The sequence below is a fragment of the Chionomys nivalis genome, chromosome 6 (assembly GCF_950005125.1).
Source record: "Chionomys nivalis chromosome 6, mChiNiv1.1, whole genome shotgun sequence".
Classification (NCBI taxonomy): domain Eukaryota; kingdom Metazoa; phylum Chordata; class Mammalia; order Rodentia; family Cricetidae; genus Chionomys; species Chionomys nivalis.
This window is the reverse complement of record NC_080091.1, coordinates 57263520-57284884: the sequence shown is the minus strand read 5'-3', so window position 1 is coordinate 57284884 and position 21365 is coordinate 57263520. Positions and strand designations below refer to the sequence as shown.

General features: G+C 46.3%; 1 protein-coding gene across 1 annotated transcript in view; it reads left to right on the top strand.

Annotated features, from left to right (window-relative positions):
- The window catches only part of Sel1l3 (SEL1L family member 3), a 113310-nt gene that overhangs the window by 76354 nt on the left and 15591 nt on the right, over positions 1-21365 (top strand). The window contains exons 14-19 of the mRNA XM_057771714.1: positions 719-781; positions 3959-4135; positions 5822-5949; positions 10536-10619; positions 19310-19400; positions 19535-19619. Coding sequence (XP_057627697.1) covers positions 719-781; positions 3959-4135; positions 5822-5949; positions 10536-10619; positions 19310-19400; positions 19535-19619 — 628 coding nt within the window. The remainder of the gene's footprint in view (positions 1-718; positions 782-3958; positions 4136-5821; positions 5950-10535; positions 10620-19309; positions 19401-19534; positions 19620-21365) is intronic.

Below are 21365 nucleotides of genomic sequence, written 5' to 3'. Positions count from 1 at the left end.
TCAGGGACATCTTTCCTGCCCACTCTTGGACCCACCATTTCCGCACATAGTCCTTTAGACCCCTTAAAAAGTTCCTTTGACAACAGGAACTGCAAAGCCCATCTCTGTATACAGAGGACAAGCCACCGCAACAAAGAATCTTGTTAGCGTCCATCACTTGCCTTGGAGGCAGGTGACTGCTTTCTCAGGGTCCTTTCTCCCTTACAACACACTCTCACTCCGATTAGGAAGCCACAGACAGTGTCACACCCTGGGGACCTGCGCCAGTAACTCTAGATTGTTCAACACAGATAACATGCTTTTATCTGGGCATCAAATTAGATAATTCCAGAGGAAAACCCCCGGGATGACCAAATCCATCCAACCTGCCTTACAGCTTCTCCCCCAGACCTGTGGAATGATGGGAACACAGTTCACACTGTGATTAATGTTGTAGGGAAATTCTTATTGCTGATGATCTGGGAGGTTGGGGCTTGTTCCTCTCCCGCAAACATGAACAAGATGATGATGGTGGCGGGAACAACAGCAACAATGATATTTTACAATACTGCGGTGCTAGAAAGGCTTAAGATTGTGTGTGGGTTTTTTTTTTTTTTAATTCTAAAGGTTCAGGGTTTGTTTGCAAGCGTTTTCTATTGAATGCGGGTGTCTCTGTGTGGTGTTTGTGGGGATTCGGGATTCATTTTCCTCGTAACCATTGCTGTTTGTCAATGTTTAGGGTCAAGGAGTTAAAAAGAACAGACGGCTCGCCTTAGAGCTCATGAAGAAAGCCGCTTCCAAGGTAACCCGTGCATATTGTTGGGAGGGAACAGCGCCTCACACCCATGCTCTCAGAAAGCTGCGCAAGCAAAGGGCCAGCTTTCTTCCACAAAGCAGAGGTGGAAGTGAGGTGGGGAGGGGTCCCCCCGTGCAGCAACTAGTCATTTTTAAGTTATAACACACACATAATCTTTCCACAATGGAAACAGCACTGTTCAGAGGCTGAATGTACCTTACCGCCAATAGAATCTGGGCTGATTTTGTTTGAAGGCTAAAATTACAATCACGAGCTTCCCTGATAACAAGCAGTGGGGCTCCTCGAAACTGAATGAGGAGAAAGGCCATTGAATTAGGAAAACCAAAGCTGAATTTCCTGGAAAGTTAACCCTGTTCTGTCCAATTCCCATTTGCTTCCTATGCTTTGGTAATGGGCTGTTAATAGAGATCCTCACCAAGGTCAGAGCTTTATGAATCCTTTTGCCCCTGCCACTGCTTATATTCCAATAGTACCTTCAGTCAGCTGGTTTCAAGAGAACCCTGCACACTGGCAGCCAGAACATCCCTTGAAAGAAGACACGCAGGTGCACACATGCACACATATGCGTGCATGCAGGCCCAAATGCATGAACACTAGTCCTCCCATGCTCCCACATGCACCTGCGTCCTGATGTGCATGTGAATAGATTCTAAGAAGCCAGTCTGATTCTCCACCTCGCCAGGGTCCTCTATCGCTCTTACAGCCCCTGGTGGTTCATTGTTCTCAAGGCTTCTAAAAGTAACCATGCTAATTTTTCTTCCCAATTCTTTTTCTTGAGGGGAGCTCAGAACATCCTGCCCCATAAAGGAGGAATTTGAGTTAGGGAGTCAGAAATTCAGAAGGCTTATCTATCTATGTGTTAGCAGTGCACATGACCCTGTTTTTTTTTAACTTAATTTTTTTTTTTACATTTTACATACCAAGCCCAGCTCCCCCTCTCTTCCCTTCTCCTGTTTCCCCCACTCTTCTCCCTCCCTGCCCCCCATCCACTCCTCTATTGGGAAGTCAACAAAGTCTGGCATACTGAGTTGATGCAGGACCAAGCCCTCCCCCCCTGTATCAAGGCTGAGCAAGGTATCCCACCATAAGGCATGGTCTCCAAAAAGCCAGTTTATGCTCCCAGGATAAGTTCTGGTCCCACTGCCAGTGCCTCCCCCCAACAGATCAAGCTATATAACTGTCACCCACATTCAGAAGGCCTAGATTGAACCCATGCACGTTCCCCAGCTGTCAGTCCAGAGTCCCCGAATTCCCATGAGCTCCAGGAAGCTGTCTCTGTGGATTTCCCCAATCATGATCTTGATCCCTCTTGCTCATCATGACCTCTCCTCCCTCTCTTCAGCTGAACTCCAGGAGCTCATCCCAGTGCTTGGCTGTGATGACCCTGCTTATTATGTGCATACATGCTATTGACCTAACCCAAGTGATGCACAGAAAGAGAAGCAGCTCAATAATGGTCATTGATGGTACTGAGTCCAGAGCATCCTCAAGTGTGTGGGCTGTCCGCATCTCCTTAGCGCCCCTAGTGGTGAATTCACATTCAGCCTGGTTTATTTCAGATTACAAAACATTTTGGAGTCTCTGCGCCTTAAGCGCTGTGTGATTCTCACTCTCATTGGCAAGGACTCACTGGGGGCCTCGTGTTTGACAGGGACTGTGGGGGAAAGATGCCTACAACTCGAATTTTGGAATTTGGAGACACACAGAGGCAGATCTGTTGATCTAGTTAAACAGAGGTCCAGAACAAGGGCTAAGTAATATGACAGGATTTCTTGGTGGATCCTGAACTGAAATGAACACAGAATAATTCCCAGAGAAGCGCTAACTTTTGGCTTGTGGTGGGGCATCGGCATCAGGCTGTGTGCTCTCCAGCTGAGCAATGGAAAGCCATTTGGATGTTATTGTGGGCATGGCCCCCAAATTTTGTGCCAGTTTATAGGATGCCTTGGTCTACTACTTCTTTAGACAGAGTTATAGTACTTGCAGGGAATTTAGGTTGCTCCAGGCGTGTAAGATGCTCTGTGAAGGTTGTGTGCAGACTCCGGTCAGATGGCTCTGTTGGTCTGGGTGTCTTGATGGCCTGCAGAAATGGCCTCCACCTTAAGGGTAGAGGGTTTTGTTTTGCACCTGAATTCAGAGTGCAGATTTCACCCATCTGGCACTTGTTCGAAAGTGGTTACTGTGCTGGAGATAAAAACCAAGATGTCAGTTCCTCCTACATCTACAATTGCCTACATCCACAATGAGACTGTCCTTACAAGTCCGCAGACGCAAGGACACTCTTGGTCCCTCCCATCTTTTTTTTCCCTCTGGTCTTTAGGTCAGGCAAGAACTGAGAAATAAGAACTCAGTGTGCATGCAGGTGTGTTATGGCAGGGTGGGAGGCTCTCTTGGGATTATTCTTGCCCTGCAAGACAGTCGATTTTCATCATCTGTGCATCTGTGAGAACAGGAAAGGGTCCCCGATGAAATATACTCAGGAAGAACAAGGACGCTGGAGAACAGATTGACACAAACAGCTCCCTCCCTGGAGCCGAGATTACCAGCTCCATGTTGAAACCTTCCCTCACCATCCTTGTCTGCGGCTCCAGTCCCTGTCAGAGCCTGAATCCCATCAGAACTGGAGATGCCAGCTCATCTCAGAGCCCCGAAGCTGTGCAAGAGTGGATTGTCACAGCTGCTGCCCTCAGAGGCTTGTTGGTGTTTAGGGTAGAGGACTCAACAGATGGGCAGGCGGGTCGCCTAGAAACTATCTCAGCCAGGGCGGGTTTCAATCTTAGACATCCTGCTGCAGCCTGGTTCTCATGAATTTGAAGGGCATGCAGGATCCTGCTGGGTGAGGAGCAGCATTTGCAGGGGTGTTGCGTAAGAGCCCATAGGCATTGAGAGATGATTTGGGGACCAGCGTCACAATTGAGGCTGCAAGGCAGAAAACCCAGCAGCAGCCGGGCATAATCCACCTGGGAAGTCTCTCAGGCAGGCTCGTGCTGTCTAGCCGTTAGCTTTTCTCCAGTGCCATCTGCCCCTCGAAAAAGAGAAAGGAAAGCCTCGGAAGAATGCCGCCACAGCAACTGCTTCCAGATGGCTTTAGATTTCGTTAAAATAATAATAATAATAATAATATAATAATAATAATAATTTTCCTTTTGTTCTAAAATTCAGGGGTTACATCAGGCCGTCAATGGCCTGGGATGGTATTACCACAAATTCAGGAAAAATTATGCCAAAGCAGCAAAATACTGGTTAAAAGCAGAAGAAATGGGGAACCCAGATGCATCATACAACCTTGGGGTCCTGTATTTGGATGGCATTTTCCCGGGAGTTTCTGGAAGGAATCTGGTGAGTAAACCTGAGAGGCCTCCAAGCCTGGCCAGTGGCTGGTTGGGAATGCTTGGGGAAGGTTTGCAAGGGCTCAGCCTAAAGGAGGCGTGGTGGCATGGGAGGTGTGTAAGAACATGACCTGACGCATGGGCGTGCCCTCAAGAAGCTCAGTGACGCCCTTGAGGAAAAGATGCGTTTAGCAACTGGGAGCTCATCCTAGTACTTCCAGGGAGCAGAACCAAGGACGGCCAGAGCATCCATGAAGTCTTTGTGGCAGAGGAAGGCTTGAGTAGAGGATGATAAGGGGAATTATCCACCATGGGAGAGCTAGAGATGGTTCAGGGAAACTGGCCTTCTAAGACGCAGAAAGGGCCGAAGGCTGGTAGAGTTGCCAGAGGTGAGACCAAAGTTACAAACCAAAGAACAGAGGCCACGTTTGGTGCTTCCTGGGCACTTCCTCAATGCCAAGCACGTCAGAAGTTAGGAAGATGGCAGGTTCGTGTGAACCAGCCTCTGATACATCAGCTATGTCTCTGCCCATCTTCTAGAATGGGCCACCAGATCTCTGAGTCATTAGAGTTGTATACTTAGTTTAAGTCAGGACCTAGGCCCTGATGTGATGTGCGAACCCTCTCTTCGTGGTCACACTGCTGATGGGAATCATAACTCAGAACTGTGACATATAGCCCCCTCTGGCAGGCACACAGCAGTGGGCATACCAGTCCCTGTCCTAATGAGAGGGACAAAGAGGCTGGAACTAGAGGAGATTGGGGAATGCTGTTTTAGAAGGGGGGCCATGAACGTCTCCTCTGATGACATTGTAACTTATTATGTAGCCAAGGCAAGCCTTGAATTTCTGATCCTCCTTCCTTCACCCCTCAAAGACTAGGATTACAAGTGTGTGCCACCGTGTCTGGTTTCAGAAGCCACATTTACTGTGGAAAACAACAACAACAAACCAAAACCAAACAACAAAAGAAGTTTGGAAAGAATAAGACCACATGGCTGGACAGACAGCTAGCTGAGATTCATCCCCAAGTCCCTCTTGCTTATAAAGGCCATGCTTTTTAAAAAACAGTAGTTTGCTACCTTCTGAGAAATATTGGTGATTAGTGGAAGTTGGCACAAGCACGCGCGCGCGCACACACACACACACATGCACTAGATGTTTGTTTTCTTTCTTCCCTCCACCTCTCCCCAGCTGCACTAAAGCTGATATCCCTGTGCATTGCAAATGTCTGGTAGCCCTCCCACACATCTGCGATCGTGGATCCATTCCCTGTCACTTTCTAATTCTCACTTCCACACTAGAAGTGCATGAGCGTAAAGAAAGGTATTAAGTGAGGTTAGGGAAGCAAATGCTGGAGTTCTCACCCCGTGTGACTCCTGTCACACGCCTCCATCGAGCCTGCAGAGGTTTTGTGAGGACCCAGTGAGGTGACAGCATGCTCCTGGATGCAAGGTGTCGTCTTTATTGGGTAAACTTAATCAACAGAATAGTTCTCAGCGAGGCTGTATATCCCAGGCCTCTGGGGCGAGCTGCTTGTTTGGAGCTCTCTTGACCTGGTTTGCTCTGAAGTGTCAGAAGACATAAGCCTGTGATCGTGTGGGGCTTCAAGTACCTGTGACCTCGGCTGTGCTGAAGGCGCTGCCGCCAGGAGGGCTCTGCACTGATGAGGGGGTCTCCTGTTCATCTCGTTACAGACGCTAGCTGGCGAATACTTCCACAAGGCCGCACAAGGAGGGCACATCGAAGGGACGCTGTGGTGTTCCCTTTACTATATCACTGGCAACCTGGAGACCTTCCCCAGAGATCCTGAGAAAGCCGTTGTGTAAGAATCTGCCAAATGTCTCCTCCCATTGAAAAGCCGCGTCCTCTACTCACCTTGCCTGACAAAAGGGATATCTCTCTTCCCTCCCTCCTCCCTCTCTCCTGCTCCTTTCTCGTTCCCCGCCCCTCACGGATTATTTCTTTATCTCTCGCTGAACTTTTTAAAAGTCAGTTTTTACATTTATCATTTATACATGCCTGTAGATTTAAAAGGGGGGAACCCAAATAATTGGGGCTGCAGCGAGGGCTCAGAGGTTAAGAGCACTTGCTGCCCATGCAGAAGACTTAGGTTTGAGTCTAAACACCGCATAGCTGCTCATAACCATTTATAGTCCCAGTTCCGGGGGATCCAATGCCCTCTTTGAACCTCGACGAAACGTGTTACACAGATATACATGTAAGTAAACATCCACAAAATTAAAACACATAAAATTAAAATAAGAAAGAAAACCAAATACTTGACAAGCAGCGTATTTTAATTTTTTTTTAATTAAAGAAAATCAGCAAGACAAAACAAGCAATCCCAGTCCCCACCCTCCACTCCAGTTCCTGGTCCCTAGAGCAGGGCACAGTCTGACTGTTATTTCTTCTTTCTCCATCTCTAAGCAGCCTGCTCTCCCCACTGGTCTCAGTATGCTCACCACAGGCCTTGTGTGGTGGTGCTCCCCGAGAGAATGAAGGCATTTCTCTGCTGCCTCCCGGGACCCAGCACCCCAAGGCTTCCTGTCTGCTACCATCTTCCCCGGGAGTGTTTTGTCTTGGTGAGAATAGTGTCAGGGTTGAGTTAATATGACTAAGCCATGAATCATACTAATCATACTATCCTAGTTTTTTTTTCTTATCTAAGTTTCTATTGAGGAATTATTATTTTTCTTCTCTCTATGTATCATTTTCATATTTTAAAAAAATAAACCTTTATTTAGTTTCAATTTTTATAATTTCATATGGATGGGTGTTTTGCCTGCACATCTGTCTGCACACCACATGTGTGCCTGGTGCCCAAAGAGACTGGTGGAGCTTGTCAGATACCCTGGAACTGGAGTTATGGGTGGTTGTGAGCAATAATGTGGGTGCTGGGAACCAAACCCGGGTCCTCTGGAAGAGCAGTCAGTGCTCTTAACTGCTGAGCCATCTCTCCAGTCCTATCGTATTTCTGTAATTTCTGTATTCTTGATGCATTTCTCCTGTCATTTAAACCCCCTCTCAGTGTGCCCAGACACATTAGGTCTGTTCCCTCGGGTTTATTCTACTAAGTTAATCTTCTCGTGGCGTTTCTCCTGGAGCCTTTGTGGGGGCTCCGTTTTGGGTTGTGATCCTGAGATTGACTTTGCCCCACATTGGAGCTTCTCCTTCCTTCTGTTTGTGGCAGTGTTCTGACACTCCAGGCTGGCCCTTGTCTTTCTCAGTCCTTCCCAGAGTTCTGTTGGAACATATTCTTCAATAACTTCCTGAAGATTGGCGAGGCGGCCTGTTTTAAAAAAAAAGATTCATTTATTTTTACTTCATGTGTATTTTGCCTGCGTGTAAATCTGTGTACCATGTGACTGCAGTGCCCACAGTGGTCGAGAGAGGGCATCAGATCCCCTGGACAAGAGTTGTAAACAGTGTCAAGCCTCATATGGGCACAGAACCCAGGTCCTCTGCAAGATCATCAAATGCTCTCACCCACTGAGCCCTCTCTCCAGCCACCCAGCAGGCACCTTTTTCAAGTCTTGCCTACCCAAAATGCTTTTCAGAGTCTGGCCTTCTGCGGCTCTCGGATGAGATGCCGTCTTGTGCCTGCCTTGCAGGGCTTTAGAAGCTTTCTGCATTTTTAACAGGTTACAAAGCAAACAAAGAAAAACCATTTATGACCTACGAAGTTTATATCTCACCCTTTATAGAAGAGAGAAAACATGTCTGACCCTGCCTTTGGCTCCAGCTCACCTGTAGCCTGACTCCCTTAAAGGATGTTTTCCTAAGACAGTTGGGATCAAATCCATCTGACCTCACCTTAGTGATAAAACGCAGGCTAATTTGACGCCTTTTCTCATTGTTATGTAGGGTATTGGGGTGAACATTCACTCTGTGTAGATTTTCTCATTACTCTTTTGTCTGTGTGATGATCAGAGAGTGTATTTGCAATGACCTCATGTAAAGCACTCCCATGTCTGCTCTATGGTCTACGCGCTAAGTGCGTGAGCCGGGAACCAGGCTAGAGATTTAAAAACGCACACACACAGACAGAGACACAGGTCACAGGTATTCCTTGAGACAAAAATGCCAACTTTATTGTGCTCAGGGGCAGCTTATATAGGGCTCTGGCCACGCCCCAGCTCTCGGGATCTTTCAGCTGCAGACCCATCAGAAATCACTCCCTTGCTATCGGGGTCTTGTACTCAGAGCAGCTTCAGGCTGCTCAGAGCAGAGAAAGATAAGTTGTTTACAGGAAATTCAGGGTCTGGTGGTCTGCAGTCCCCAACAACCTCAGTCCTTGGGAACTTGCTGGAGCATGCTCAGTGAACAGCGTGCGGACAATTTGGTCGATGCTTTCTGCTCTCTTTAAAACAGGTTCTTCTAAACTCGTTGGGTATGAGTATGCATGGGTATGAGCATGGATACATACATACATACATACATACAGTTATGTCTGCATACATCGCTACACTAAGTTTGTTGATTGCATTGTTTAGACCTTCTGTCTTCCTTCTGGCTTTTCTTATTGTGCTTGTTAAGCCATTTACTGAAAGAAATATGTTCGAACTCTCTGTATATATAGACTTAACTTGTTTCCTTAGAGTTTTATCATTTTTGTGCTGTATAACGTGAGTTTATGTAATTGGATCACATAGATTTATTTTGCTTTTCTATGACTCTTTCATAATTTTACAGTGTTCTTGTTGTCTCTGTTAACGGGCACTGCTAACTTAGTCTCCATTTACTTTAATTGGTTCTCTGTATCACTTCTTTCTTTTGTATAGCTCTTATAAGCAGCATAGAGTTGAGTTTTATATACAAATTATTCCATCTGACAGTTTTAGTTTTTAATTGGCATATTTAGCTCATTTACATTTAGTGCAATTGTAGATACACTTGGTTTTAAAATCTGATACTTTAGGACTAGAGAGATGGCTTAGTGGTTAAGAGTACTTATTGCTCTTCCAGAGGACACTCCTGAGGACTCACAGACAGCTACAACTCCAGTTCTAGGGAATCCAGTGCCTTCGGACCACTAGAGAGCACCAGGCATGCATGTGGTGTGCATATAGATGTGTAGGCAAACACTTATACACACCAAATAAAATAAATAAACCTTTAAATATATTATTTTATTATTTCCTATTTACTTTATCTGGTTCATTTCCCATCTTTGTTTTCCTCTTTTCTTATTCCTCTTTTGTATTAATCAACAATTGTTTTATAAGTTATTCTATCCCCCCATTAACTTGTAGCTATTTATTTTTATGCTTTTTATTTCTTTGGTTTTGGTTTTTGACATAAGTTTCTCTATGTAGTTTTGCCTGTCCTGGAGCTCACTATGTAGACTGAGCTGGTATCAAACTTACAGAAATTCTCTTGCTTCTGCCTCCCAAGTGCTGGGATTAAAGTTGTGTACCACACCACACCTGGCAAAGTTATATACTTTTTTAAAAGTGGTTTAAGTCTACAGATCACAATACAGTAATTTATTGTTAATAAACCCCTCTCAGATACATTAGGGAGCAGACTTAAAAACAAAGAAACCTTATCATGTATCTTAGTTGGTTTTCTATTGTTGCGATATGACACCATGAACAAGGCACATTATAGAAGAAAGAGTTTTGGGGGTGTCACAGTTTCAGAGGTGTAAGTCTCATTACCACTATGGTGGGGAGCATGGCAGGCAGGCAGGCATGGTGCTAGACCAGTAGCTGAGAGCTCACAGTTTGATTCACAAGAACAATGCAGAGAGAGAGAGAGAGAGAGAGAGAGAGAGAGAGAGAGAGAGAGAGAGAGAGAGAGAAGGGAGGTGAGGGACATTAGAAAAATTGCTGGAGGCTTTTGAAATCTCAAAGTCTAACCCATTGGGACACACCTTTTACAACAAAGCCACACCTCCTAATCCTTCCTAAGCAGTTTCAGCAAGTGAGGACCAAATAGTCAGACATCTGAGCCTATGGGGGTCATTCTCATTAGTATAGCAACAAATGTATTTATTTGTTTATTTTCCTGGTACCAGGGATTGAATCCAAAGCCCTGCATGTCCTAAGCCACTGTTGTACCTCTGAGCTGTCCGATAGCTCTAGTGAACCTATTTTAATAAGAGCAGCTATGGCACCCTGGGCGGAGATGTCTTTCTATAGCAGTAGAATTATACATTATATGCATTATGGGTCTTTGTTTCCATAGCAAGCTGCTACTCAGCATTTGTAAACAAGGACATTGAACAAGAGCTCTCCAAATGCATTCTCTTTACCCTCTTAACATTCTGTTCTGCTTTGTTGCTTTATAAAAATTCAAACAGGAAAATATTCCCCAAGTGGGATTTACGGCGATCATATGAGGAAAGGTGATTATTTAATCTGCTGCAGCCCGCATGTTTTCCCTTCTCTTGCCTTTCTTTTTCAGATGGGCAAAGCACGTGGCTGAGAAAAACGGACACTTGGGTCATGTCATTCGCAGAGGCCTCAACGCCTACCTGGAGGGACTGTGGTAAGCCCAGGACCCACGACTGAGTGAACTTCCTCAGCCCTCCACGTTCAACCTGTCAGCATAGTCTTAGGAGGGGGGGATCTTAAAATACAACCCCAAAAAGGCAATTTGCAGGGAAATCACAGCCTCCCAGTAATGCTATTCAGAGCCACACAGGCTGATTGGCTGTTGATTGGAAAACATTGCATTTCCATGTTTAATTGTACACAAAAATTAGTTCTCTGGGGGGGAGTGTCCACATTCATCAAGTTGAGAGACACACACGTACATTGATTTCTCTTTCCTTCAAACCTGTTCTGCTTGGCTGTAGAGTTAGGAACGACACAGGCAGTCCTGGGGAAGACCCGTCTTCATCCCACCAGGCCTCTCAAAACCTACTATGTCCACCTGGTTGGCGGGAAAAGAGGCCAGTGTAGAAGGTCAAGGCTCTGCCCTTTTCCTACACAGATAGTCGCCTACACCTCAGAACCCCAGATTGTTGGATGTCACTAACTGACTGATGCCCCCTTTCCTGACCTTGGCATGGGTAACCCACCCTGTCCTGAAGAGATGAGATACTCTCCATCTCTGTGACTGTTTGGTGATCGTAAATCGCCGGTCGGATTTCAAACACCACCTGCCTTCTTTCCCCGTTTTGTTTCCTTCTGTGGACTCTGGCACACTCCATCTTTGCTCCCTCAGGCCGCATTTTCTTGGCTGGTTTATTGCCTAAATGATCTGGGTATTTCCATAATAACAAAAATGGATATGCAAATCATCAGAAATCCCCTCGGTCCACTGCCTCAAAGACATTAGACCAGACCTAGAATAGATCACACTCTGATATGAACCTTAATTAAAAATAAAAGCGTAGGCCCAAAAGGATGCCATTTTCCCTTTCGGTCCATAGCTGAGCCAACACATCAGTGAGCAAGGATCTTAAATCAAAGCAGGCTGGGAAATGAGACCCTTGAAAAAGCACCAAATACAAATGTTTGTTTTGTCATCCTGGAACTGCTCATTATCTATAGCTTCCCCATGCATGATCATGAAGAAGTTTCTTTAAATGAAATAACCGTCCCCAGCTGTGAACACGCAGCACCCTTTCTGCCCTGTGTTATCTTGATTCCCAAGTGAACTTGAGTTCATAAGAACCTCAAACCCAGGTAGCACCTACCTTTAGTCCCAGCGCTCCGGGAGACCAAGGCAGGAAGATCATAGCGAGTTCAAGGTCAGCTGGGTCTCCACAGAGCAAAACCCTGTCTCAAAAACAAGCAAACAAACAAAAAAAAACCACCTCTCTCAAATCCATCCTTAACCTCCCTCTCTTCTTCTCATAAGCTTCTTAGGGTGAACTAAACACCCAATTATCAAAGCGTTCCTTTGTGGCGGGTTCCTCAGAGGAATGCGCCTGTAAACACTCAGGCCTGCAGACACGCCTCGGATGTCTGCCGCCCTGACTTTCCATACAGAGGGTTTGTTTTCTTGCCTGCTTTTGAATTAAACTTCACAAAGCACTTGAGCTCACACATTTTAGAACTTGCCACAAGGATTAGTTGAATAGCTTGGGCCTGGTGTGTTTTCTTTCTTCAATTCCAGCCCTAGAAGGAGTTCCCCCTACACTCTGTGGGTGGCAGGGGAAGAGACTGTGAGTGTACGCTGCCCTGCATGTCGATTCTAATTCTGCTAAGATTCACTGTAGTAGGCTGGAGGGATGGCTAAGTGGTTAAGAGCATGTCCTGCTCTTCCAGAGGACCTGAGTTCGCCTCCCAGCACCCACATCAGCACCAACTCACCACCAACTCCAGGGGATATCATGCCCCTGGCCTCTGTGGGCACCTGCAGTCATGTGCACATTTCCACATAGTTATAATTAAAAATAATAAAAATTAAAAATAAAGAACCCAACAGTATGGAACTTTCAAAAAATACAAAGAATTATTTTAAAAAAGATCTAGTGTAATGCCTAAATGCAGGGCACCCTGCCATTGGCCACGAGGATGGCAGAAGTCACACTTCAGACTGCTCGCTGCCTCTCCTCTTCCACGTCTTTTTTCCTAAGGCCAAAGTTCAGTCTGACTCCAAGCCTCTGCGCTTACCGTTGCTTCTACCCAGGAATCCTGCCCAGTCCTTCCCTGTTTTGTCCATCATGGGGCATGCCTGTTCCTAGCATGTCAGCTGAACAGCCGGCATCACAGCACCCTGCACGGGGAGCCCCTGAGAAGCACCCAGAAACTCTAAATTAGTTAACTGAGGTGGCTGTATGAAGAACCATGGCATGGGCTTTGGAAATTTGGATAAGGAAAGATGCCACCTGGCTTGGGGGGCTTGGGACAGCCTTGAGGACAGAATTAGGGAGACTGCAGCTTTGAAGGATGGGCAGTGTCCGCTTAGCCTGCAAGGGGCAGAGTTTCTAGCAGAGAATATTGCAGCAGCAGAAGTAAAGAAACAGACAAAACAACAACAAAACAACAAAAACCCAATCTAGTGCAATTGGAAATTTTTAAGTCATTCTATTTGCAACGAGAGCAACTTTTGAATAAAATCTAGTCAAGCCAGAGAAGCGTGGTTTGATGGGATTGATTATGAGTGACGAGATATCTCCTTCTTACTAATTGGTGACATGGATGGAAAAGGGGCTAGTTCCTAATCCAAGCCAAAGGAGCCTCACATTTGAATCAATGGACTGATTCCCCTTTGTTTATATAATAGAGACCCACATGAAATAGTGTGTGACGTGGGCGTGAGTGCAGACACTAACAGTAAAGTGCCCCAGGGTCTCCCTTATCTAAGGAAGTGAACGTGAACCAAAGATGATGGTGCAGGCCTAGATCTGTCTCAGCCTGGGGAGGCTGAGGCAAAGGACTCTGAAGTTCAAGGCCAGTCAGGCTGTGTGGGCAGTTCAAGGCCAGCCTGGGCAACCTAGTGAACTCTTTCTTCAAGGAGGGAGAGACGGCTGAATGTGGTGATAATAGCAGCGCTTTGGAGGCAGAGGCAGGCGGATCTCTGTGAGTTCGAGGCCAGCCAGGGCTACACAGGGAAGGAGGCTGGCGTGAGAGGAGAGAGGAAAGGAAGAAAGGGCTGGGGGAGGCGGGAGGGAGGAAGAATTGCTCTGGTCCTTGATGGAGGAAGGTCATTGGTTAAATAATAAAGAAACTTCCTAGGTCCATTTATAGGCCAGCCCTTAGGTGGGTGGAGTAAACAGAGAGAATGCTGGGAGAAAGAAGCTGAGTCAGGAGTCGCCATGATTCGCCCACCAGACACAGACGCAGGTTAAGATCTTTCCTGGTAAGCCAGCTCATGGTACTACACAGAATATTAAAAATGGGTTAGATCAATATGTAAGAGCTAGTCAATAAGAGGCTGGAACTAATGGGCCAGGCAGTGATTAAAAGAATACAGTTTCCGTGTAATTATTTCGGGGCATAAGCTAGCCATGTGGGCGGCTGGGTGCCGGGGACGCAGCCCCGCCGCTCTTATTACAACAGAGTGGCGCCCAGCGTGGTGGAGTCTTTGATGGAGTTAAAAAATGGATAGATAGTTATAGTTTTCCTTAGTTATGATAAAATAGATATAAATATTATAACTGTAATTCTTGCTTGATAACTGTTTTGCTATATGTAATTTTACTGTGTTAAAGTGAAAGCCTTTCTTTTTTTGTTTAAACAGAAAAAGGGGAAATGATGGAGGAAGGTCATTGGTTAAATAATAAAGAAACTGCCTAGGTCCATTTATAGGCCAGCCCTTAGGTGGGTGGAGTAAACAGAGAGAATGCTGGGAGAAAGAAGCTGAGTCAGGAGTCGCCATGATTCGCCCACCAGACACAGACGCAGGTTAAGATCTTTCCTGGTAAGCCAGCTCATGGTACTACACAGAATATTAAAAATGGGTTAGATCAATATGTAAGAGCTAGTCAATAAGAGGCTGGAACTAATGGGCCAGGCAGTGATTAAAAGAATACAGTTTCCGTGTAATTATTTCGGGGCATAAGCTAGCCATGCGGGCGGCTGGGTGCCGGGGATGCAGCCCCGCCGCTCGTATTACAACAGGTCCTATGTTGACGAAACCTGCCTGTCCCTTCCAATCTGAATTCCACTACCACCCCAGTACCTCTTGTTTGCTTTTAGATTCTTCTATGGATATGGATATAAGGATATATTTGCATGCAAATGTTTGGTTTGGCTTGCTTCTGACCTTCATATTGTTAAAAGCAGTGTATATGTAATCACTCAACTGCTTTTCAAGTTAGCCTGTTTCTATAGTTCGATTCCCGCCACTGAGTAGCATTGCGGTGCACCCTCGGTGGTCACACGCCAAGGTTCTCATGTTAATGCATGTCTGTGTTTTCTCTTTGTTGTCTCGAAGCCCCATGTGGCTTGAAGTTTGGGCTGGAGGACCTGCCAACAATTAAGCTTGCCAGTGGGGTCCCTGGGTCTCTGTGTAGGCACCTGTTGCCTGCGCAGCCTTATGCAGTGTTGCTAGTTGTTCTCTGAAATGGCTTCCCATTGCTGTCCTGCCCATCATCCACACATCTCTGCCCCTTGCTGTCCTTGCCAGTCTTCATCCTGATGCTAAGTACAGCTGACGCAATCAGTTTGGATTTGAAGCTTTAGTCTGACAGGAAAAAAATCGTCTATATCCATCACAGTGGGAAGATTTTGTCAAAATATATTTGGAGCAAAGTGCTTCTAAGTTATCCTGTCCTCCCAGCCTCCCAACCCTCCCCAGGGGCAAGCAGGGAAGAGACATGCGCTTCTCCCAGCCTCCAACTCTGAGGTATCTTCTATTTTGCTGTAATAGAACTAAGGTATCCATCAATGTCCCCAGCCTCTGGACGTTATTTCCAAATTACATGTGTCAGTTTGATGTGCTTGTGGCTTTTTCTGTTGTTCCAAGATTTATGTGGAATTGTTTAAGAGAAGACCATGATGGGGAAAGGGGCTTCGGCTGCACTGACATATCTTGGAAGATTATGTCGTCATGCCCAAGGCGGTCCTCGGACCCTAGAAGGCGTTAGCAAAGAAGGGCCAGCTCTCATGTTTCATTTCAGGCTGCTTTATTTGTGTGTATTTTATCTTCGAGCTGTGAGTTTGACTGCCCTTTGTCTTCAGCACAGCCCAAGTACTTACCCCTCCATGTCAGCCTTGCTGCGGGACAAGGAGGCACATGGACCTGGGGATGAAAGAGTCACCTTTTTGTAATGCAGCAATGAATTCCACGGGGAGACCCTAAATGTTAGTTTTTTGATTTTTTTGTTTCATTTTTCCCTCATCTTTCTTGTTTGAGCTGCTTTAGGCATTAGCACAAAAAGCCGCAGAAGCAATAGTTTAATTGTCTGAGAACCCACTCAGACATACCTGAGTGCTCAAACTCACCGTTCACAGCAGGTGGCCACACAAGCTCTTACGAAGATGTGTCACCAGGAAAGTGCCAGGAGCATTTAATGCCAGGCCTGAGACGAGAAGGGAGAAAAGGTTTCTCAGCCCACTCTCCCCAAGTCCCTTCTTGTGTGTGCCCTTTCGACCCTTCTGCCACAGCAACTGTCATGGAAGAGTTGTGTCTCAGTGCTTGGGAATACTGTTGGCCCTTTTCCACCTTGAGGATATTCGTGGAAGAACAAGAAAGCTTTGAACTCTGTCTTTGGGCTTCTGGGGACGAGCCGATGATTGTTCCAGAATGCAAGAGTAGATATATCTGCAATGAACGCTTTTACATGATTTCCGTGGAGATAGTCAAGTGAATGCTGGGAGATTACATGTGGGAAGGTCTATGACTCAAAGGTGTGTGTGTGTGTGTGTGTGTGTGATGTATGGGCATGCACACACTTGGAAGCAAGAGGTGGATGTGGGGTTTCTTCCTCTATTGTTGACAGGGTGCTGTTGAACCCGGAGCTCACCTTTTCAGCTAAGCTGACTGTCCAGCAAGTCCCTGAGATCTGCCTGTATCCAGCCCCTCCCAGTCCCCACTGGGTTCTCGCGCATACATACACAGCAAGCCCTTTATCCTCAATCCCCCAACGGTTTTAATAAGCAGGGAAGGTTACTCTGTAGTGTCGCATCCCTAGAGATGGCCACTGTAGGAAATGTGATGACATCAGGCACACAGGCGTTGAGTGATTGGTTCTGCCAGATGGAAGATGAGGCGGATTTCTGTTGAGACTGATATTGACAAAGATATGTTTAGACATCTCATTTTGATGGATCTCAGTTCTTCCTTGATGGCAGTGCTCCAGAATGCTGCTAACTTTCCTCCGGGTTTATGTAATATTTGGGCATCAGAAGTCTGTCCCCCCCCCCCATCACCAAGGTGACTTGAGAGAGGAGGTACTGTCCTAGTAAATGTTCTTAAGAGGAAGGAGATCAATCTCACACTCACCTCTCAGTCCTCAGTTCTCGCAGCCGGCTGATGTTTTTCTTGCTCAAGAGAAGCTCCTCGCATTATGTTTTAATAATGTGAGCCCATTCTGTCTCTTCATGGCCCAGATCTTGACCTTGGGTTGTAAATCAATATCATGTCCTTCCCTTGTGCTTTTTCTGTTTCTGGGACGGGGTCTCTTATGTCATCCTGGCTATGCTGGAGCACCCCATGTAGACTAGGCTGGCCTCAAACTCACAGAGATCCTCCTGAGTGCTGGGACAAAAGGCATGTGCCACCTCACCTGTTTTGAAACCAAGGCATAAATATAACCCAACTATCTCTGAAACAACTTGAGCTTTTGAGACCTTAGGTCTAAGGATGTAACTCAGTTAGTAGAATACTTGCCTAGCATACATAAAACCCTGGGTTCAATCCCTGGCACCAGTCATGGTGGTATGCTCCTGCAATGTCACTACTAAGGAAGTGAAAATAGTCAGTCAGAGTCAGTCTCAGTTACATAGCAAGTTTAGACCAGCCTGGAGCACAGATACATGAAGCCCTATCTCAAAAAGAAGTTGGGGGGTGGGCCACGGGATAGGGAGAATATGTAAGAGCAGAACCTTGTTGCAGAAGGATGTAGCTTTTTGCTCAGTCCCACTGACATGCTTTCTGGGGACTCTGCTCTGAAGAGTCTGGTACCCAAACATGGTTGTGGCAGGCTGTGTGACATTTACGGTACGGTTTTGGGCTCGGGAATTGTCTTTGCAGGGAACACTGCTCAGATGGTTGACTCTCCTTAGCAGGCATCAGCTAACAGGTCTACTGTTTGGGGGTCTCTCGTAGGCTGGGAATTGGCTCCCTTTTCAGCCACGCGGCCCATGGCCTACGTTTCCGCTGAAGGTCTGACTGCCCCAGTTTTCTCTCTAGCCACCTCTCTGTTTCATGGTCTGCCCAGAGCTGCTAGCTCACAGCTGTTTAGAAGCAATGACTTCAGACTGTTTCCCTGGTTTAGTCTCATCCACGCCCTCCCCACCCTTCTCCCCGGTCCACTTTCTAAGCAATAATGAAGAAAGCATCACCAATATCATCTGCTCCAAGTGAAAAAAATAAACCTTGGAAACAACTACTTATGATTCATTTTTAATCATAAACTGGGCCATATACATAATTGAGGAAGCAGGTAATTAAAAAGAAGGAACTAAATATTACATGCACTCTGACCAAATGAGTTAAGGCCTCAGAGCCTCAGAGGCTTGTCATCTGTGTGTGCCTTCATGTGCTTGGTTTTACTTTTCCTTTGCAACCCAGAGCTTTGTGTGTACGGTAGGCAAGGTCTCATACAGCCCAGACTCGTCTCCAATATACTAACTAGTTAGCTAAGAATGCCCTTGAGCTCTAACCTCCCCCCCCCCCCCCCGCTCCTGCCTGGAAGGTGCTGGGTTTACAGGCATACACCACCGCACCATCTTGTGACATTGTTCTGAACGACCACCTCTGAAAGAAGCTACCCACCACGGAGTCCTTCCACCACTCGGTAGTTGTCAGACGTATGTTTGCTGTTTTCTTTCTTATTGTTCCCACGATCAGCCCTCCCACGAACACCTTGACAATAGAGTCTCTGTACATAGCTCTGATTTTTTCCCTTTTGAACAGACCCCGCAGGTGAGATGTGTGGGGCCATGTCGTACACATATTATTGATGCTTCTTGCGTTGGCATGACTACCTCATCCTCCAGAGCAATTGTGCTCATGGCCCTCCCTCTATTAATGGATGCAGGGCCATATCCACAGCCCCAGGCCCTTGTCACAGCTCTGTGCAGAAATCCTAGGCAATTACTCGCTGCATTCAATGGTTATTTTCTTGTCTGTTTTGACCTCTCCTCTCAAGCCCTTCTAAACCATGTTGCTTTTGCCCTGCTTCTAATGCCCAACAAAAGCCCCCACTTAATTAAGCTTCTTCAGACCCCTAAGACCTCAGAAAGCCTTCATGAAACAGAGAGCTGTAAAGCTCAGGGATTTTTCTTAATACCGCTCATCATAAACCCTGAAGGTAAGAACCTAGGACCTGCAGACAGTTCCCAGGCAGCGTGGCCACATGCCGTTCAACCAGTAGAGGTAGCTGTTGCATCGAGGAGCTCCCGGCCTTATCTGTCCTTTCCGCTTTTAAGAGAAAATAAATCAGTGCAGGCAGTATTTTTAACAACAGTATTTATTTAAAGGGGGGGGGAAAAAACTCATGATTTTGTGGTTTTAAAAAACTGCTTATTTTGTGCCCTCTTCTGTTTGAATATAAGGCTCTCTGAGTATTAGTAAGAGCCACTATATGAAATTCATTATTAATCATCTATTTTTAGGCATGAAGCTTTGCTGTATTATGTTTTAGCAGCAGAAACTGGAATTGAAGTGTCACAGACAAATTTAGCCCACATCTGTGAGGAGCGGCCAGTAAGTAATGTATTCTATTCTTCTCTCAGCAGAAGCTCTGAGGTTAAAGATAATGAATTGAGTTTTACAGGGGCAAAATTAGTCACTGGGCCAAAATATTAGTGAATTAAATTTCTCTCCCCTTTTCCTTCTAGGACCTGGCTGGGAGATTCTTGGGCATTAATTGTGTTTGGCGATACTATAATTTCTCTGTTTTTCAAATCGATGCCCCTTCATTTGGTATGTATAGAAAAACCGGTGCTAAACTGGAGTGTTGGGGAGGTTTTAATCTATAGTAACAGGGACCATCTAACAGTTTGGTATGGAGTGTGGTATTTCTAAACAATTAGGGAAGAAAGTGAAAAACGTCTGCTATTAAGGTCACGGCTAAACTGCTGTCAGCCGCCCGCTGTGTACCTTCCTGCAAACCAACAGCTTCTTCCAAACCAAGACATCTCTAAAGAGAGTGCTGTTATGATGTGGTTCCCTGGGCGGGTCCTCTGTCTTTGTGCCCGTGGGTGGGCTCCTGGACCCTCCACTCTGGTCCCTGCGTAGAGGTCAGCCTCCAGGAAACAGTCCCCAGACTCCTGCGCCCAGGGCATTCAGGTGAACTTCTGCCGACTGGATGCTGTTGGAAGATTGTATCATGAAAGAAGGGGAAAGGCCCAGGAGTCCCTCCATCTTTCTCTTTGCACCCAGCTCCTGGCAGCGGCCCTTGAGTGTTCTAGCTCCCATCAGCCAACTCTGTTCCTTTTGGTCTCAGCTCTCATGGGACCAGGAAGTCCTGGAGTGTCGCGTCTATCCCCTGATACCACCATCTTGCACGCTAAGGATGGCACTTGCTTCTTAAATCCTGACTACTAAATCGCCTCTGATTTCCCATTTACCCCTCATGCCCTTCCAACACCAGCACCCAATTCACATGGTGGATGTCCTCTGGGCAGCTACCGGAGACAGAGTCTGCTTTCCTCTGTTGGCCCTGAGTTCTAGCTATACCCCTAAGAAAGTGAAATGCATGGCTGAAACAACGTCAAAACAATGCAGGACATGCGAAGGCCAGGCCACAGCGCTGCAGCTGTGACACAGAGTCAGAGACGGCCTAACTGATGGGTTGTGAGCCTGCTGGTGGAGATTCTCCCGAGCAGATCTGTTCAGGGCGCCAACATGGAAACCCAATATGTCAGTAGATAGAAGTGCTCAGGACATAAGATTTCCATCAAGGAAAACGTGAAGATGTTTGTTCCATTTTCCTTTCTGTTGCTGCGATAGAAACACCCCAGGAAAAAGTGACCTGGAGCGAGAAGGGTTCATTTGACATACGCTTCCAGGTCACATTCCATCGATGAGGGGAGTCAGGGCAGAAGCTCCAGACAGGACCCTGGAGACAGAAACCAGGGAGAAATGCTGCTTGCTGGTTTGTTCTCCGGCGCTCTCATTTACAGGACCACCCGCCTAGGAATGGAGTCACCCACAGTGGACTAGGCCCTCCCACATCAAGTGTCAATCAAGACAGTGCCTCACGGGGCTGGAGAGATGGCTCAGCGATTAAGAACACTGGCCGCTCTTCCAGAGGACCTGGGTTCAATTCCCAGCACCCACACAGCAGCCCACAACCGTCTGTAACTCTGGTTTCAGGATAGTTCCTCACAGCCGTGCCCACAGGCCAGTCTGACCTAGGCACTTCCCCAGCTGAGTTTCCTCTCAGATGACTCAAATCAATTTTACAATTAGAGGTTGACAGTTAAAGTTACGATAGTGTTTTATAAGCATGTGTAAACATTGTAATAGGAAGTATCAGCAGTTTAACATGTTGATCTAAAACTGGGTATCCACGTGTGGCCCCAAGATAGTACAGAATACAAGAAAAATCAGAATCATACATTTTCTTAAAACATGACCTTTTTTGTTTTGTTTATTTATTTTTATTATGTATACAGTATTCTCAGTATTCTGTCTGCATGTGTGCCTGCAGGCCAGAAGAGGGCA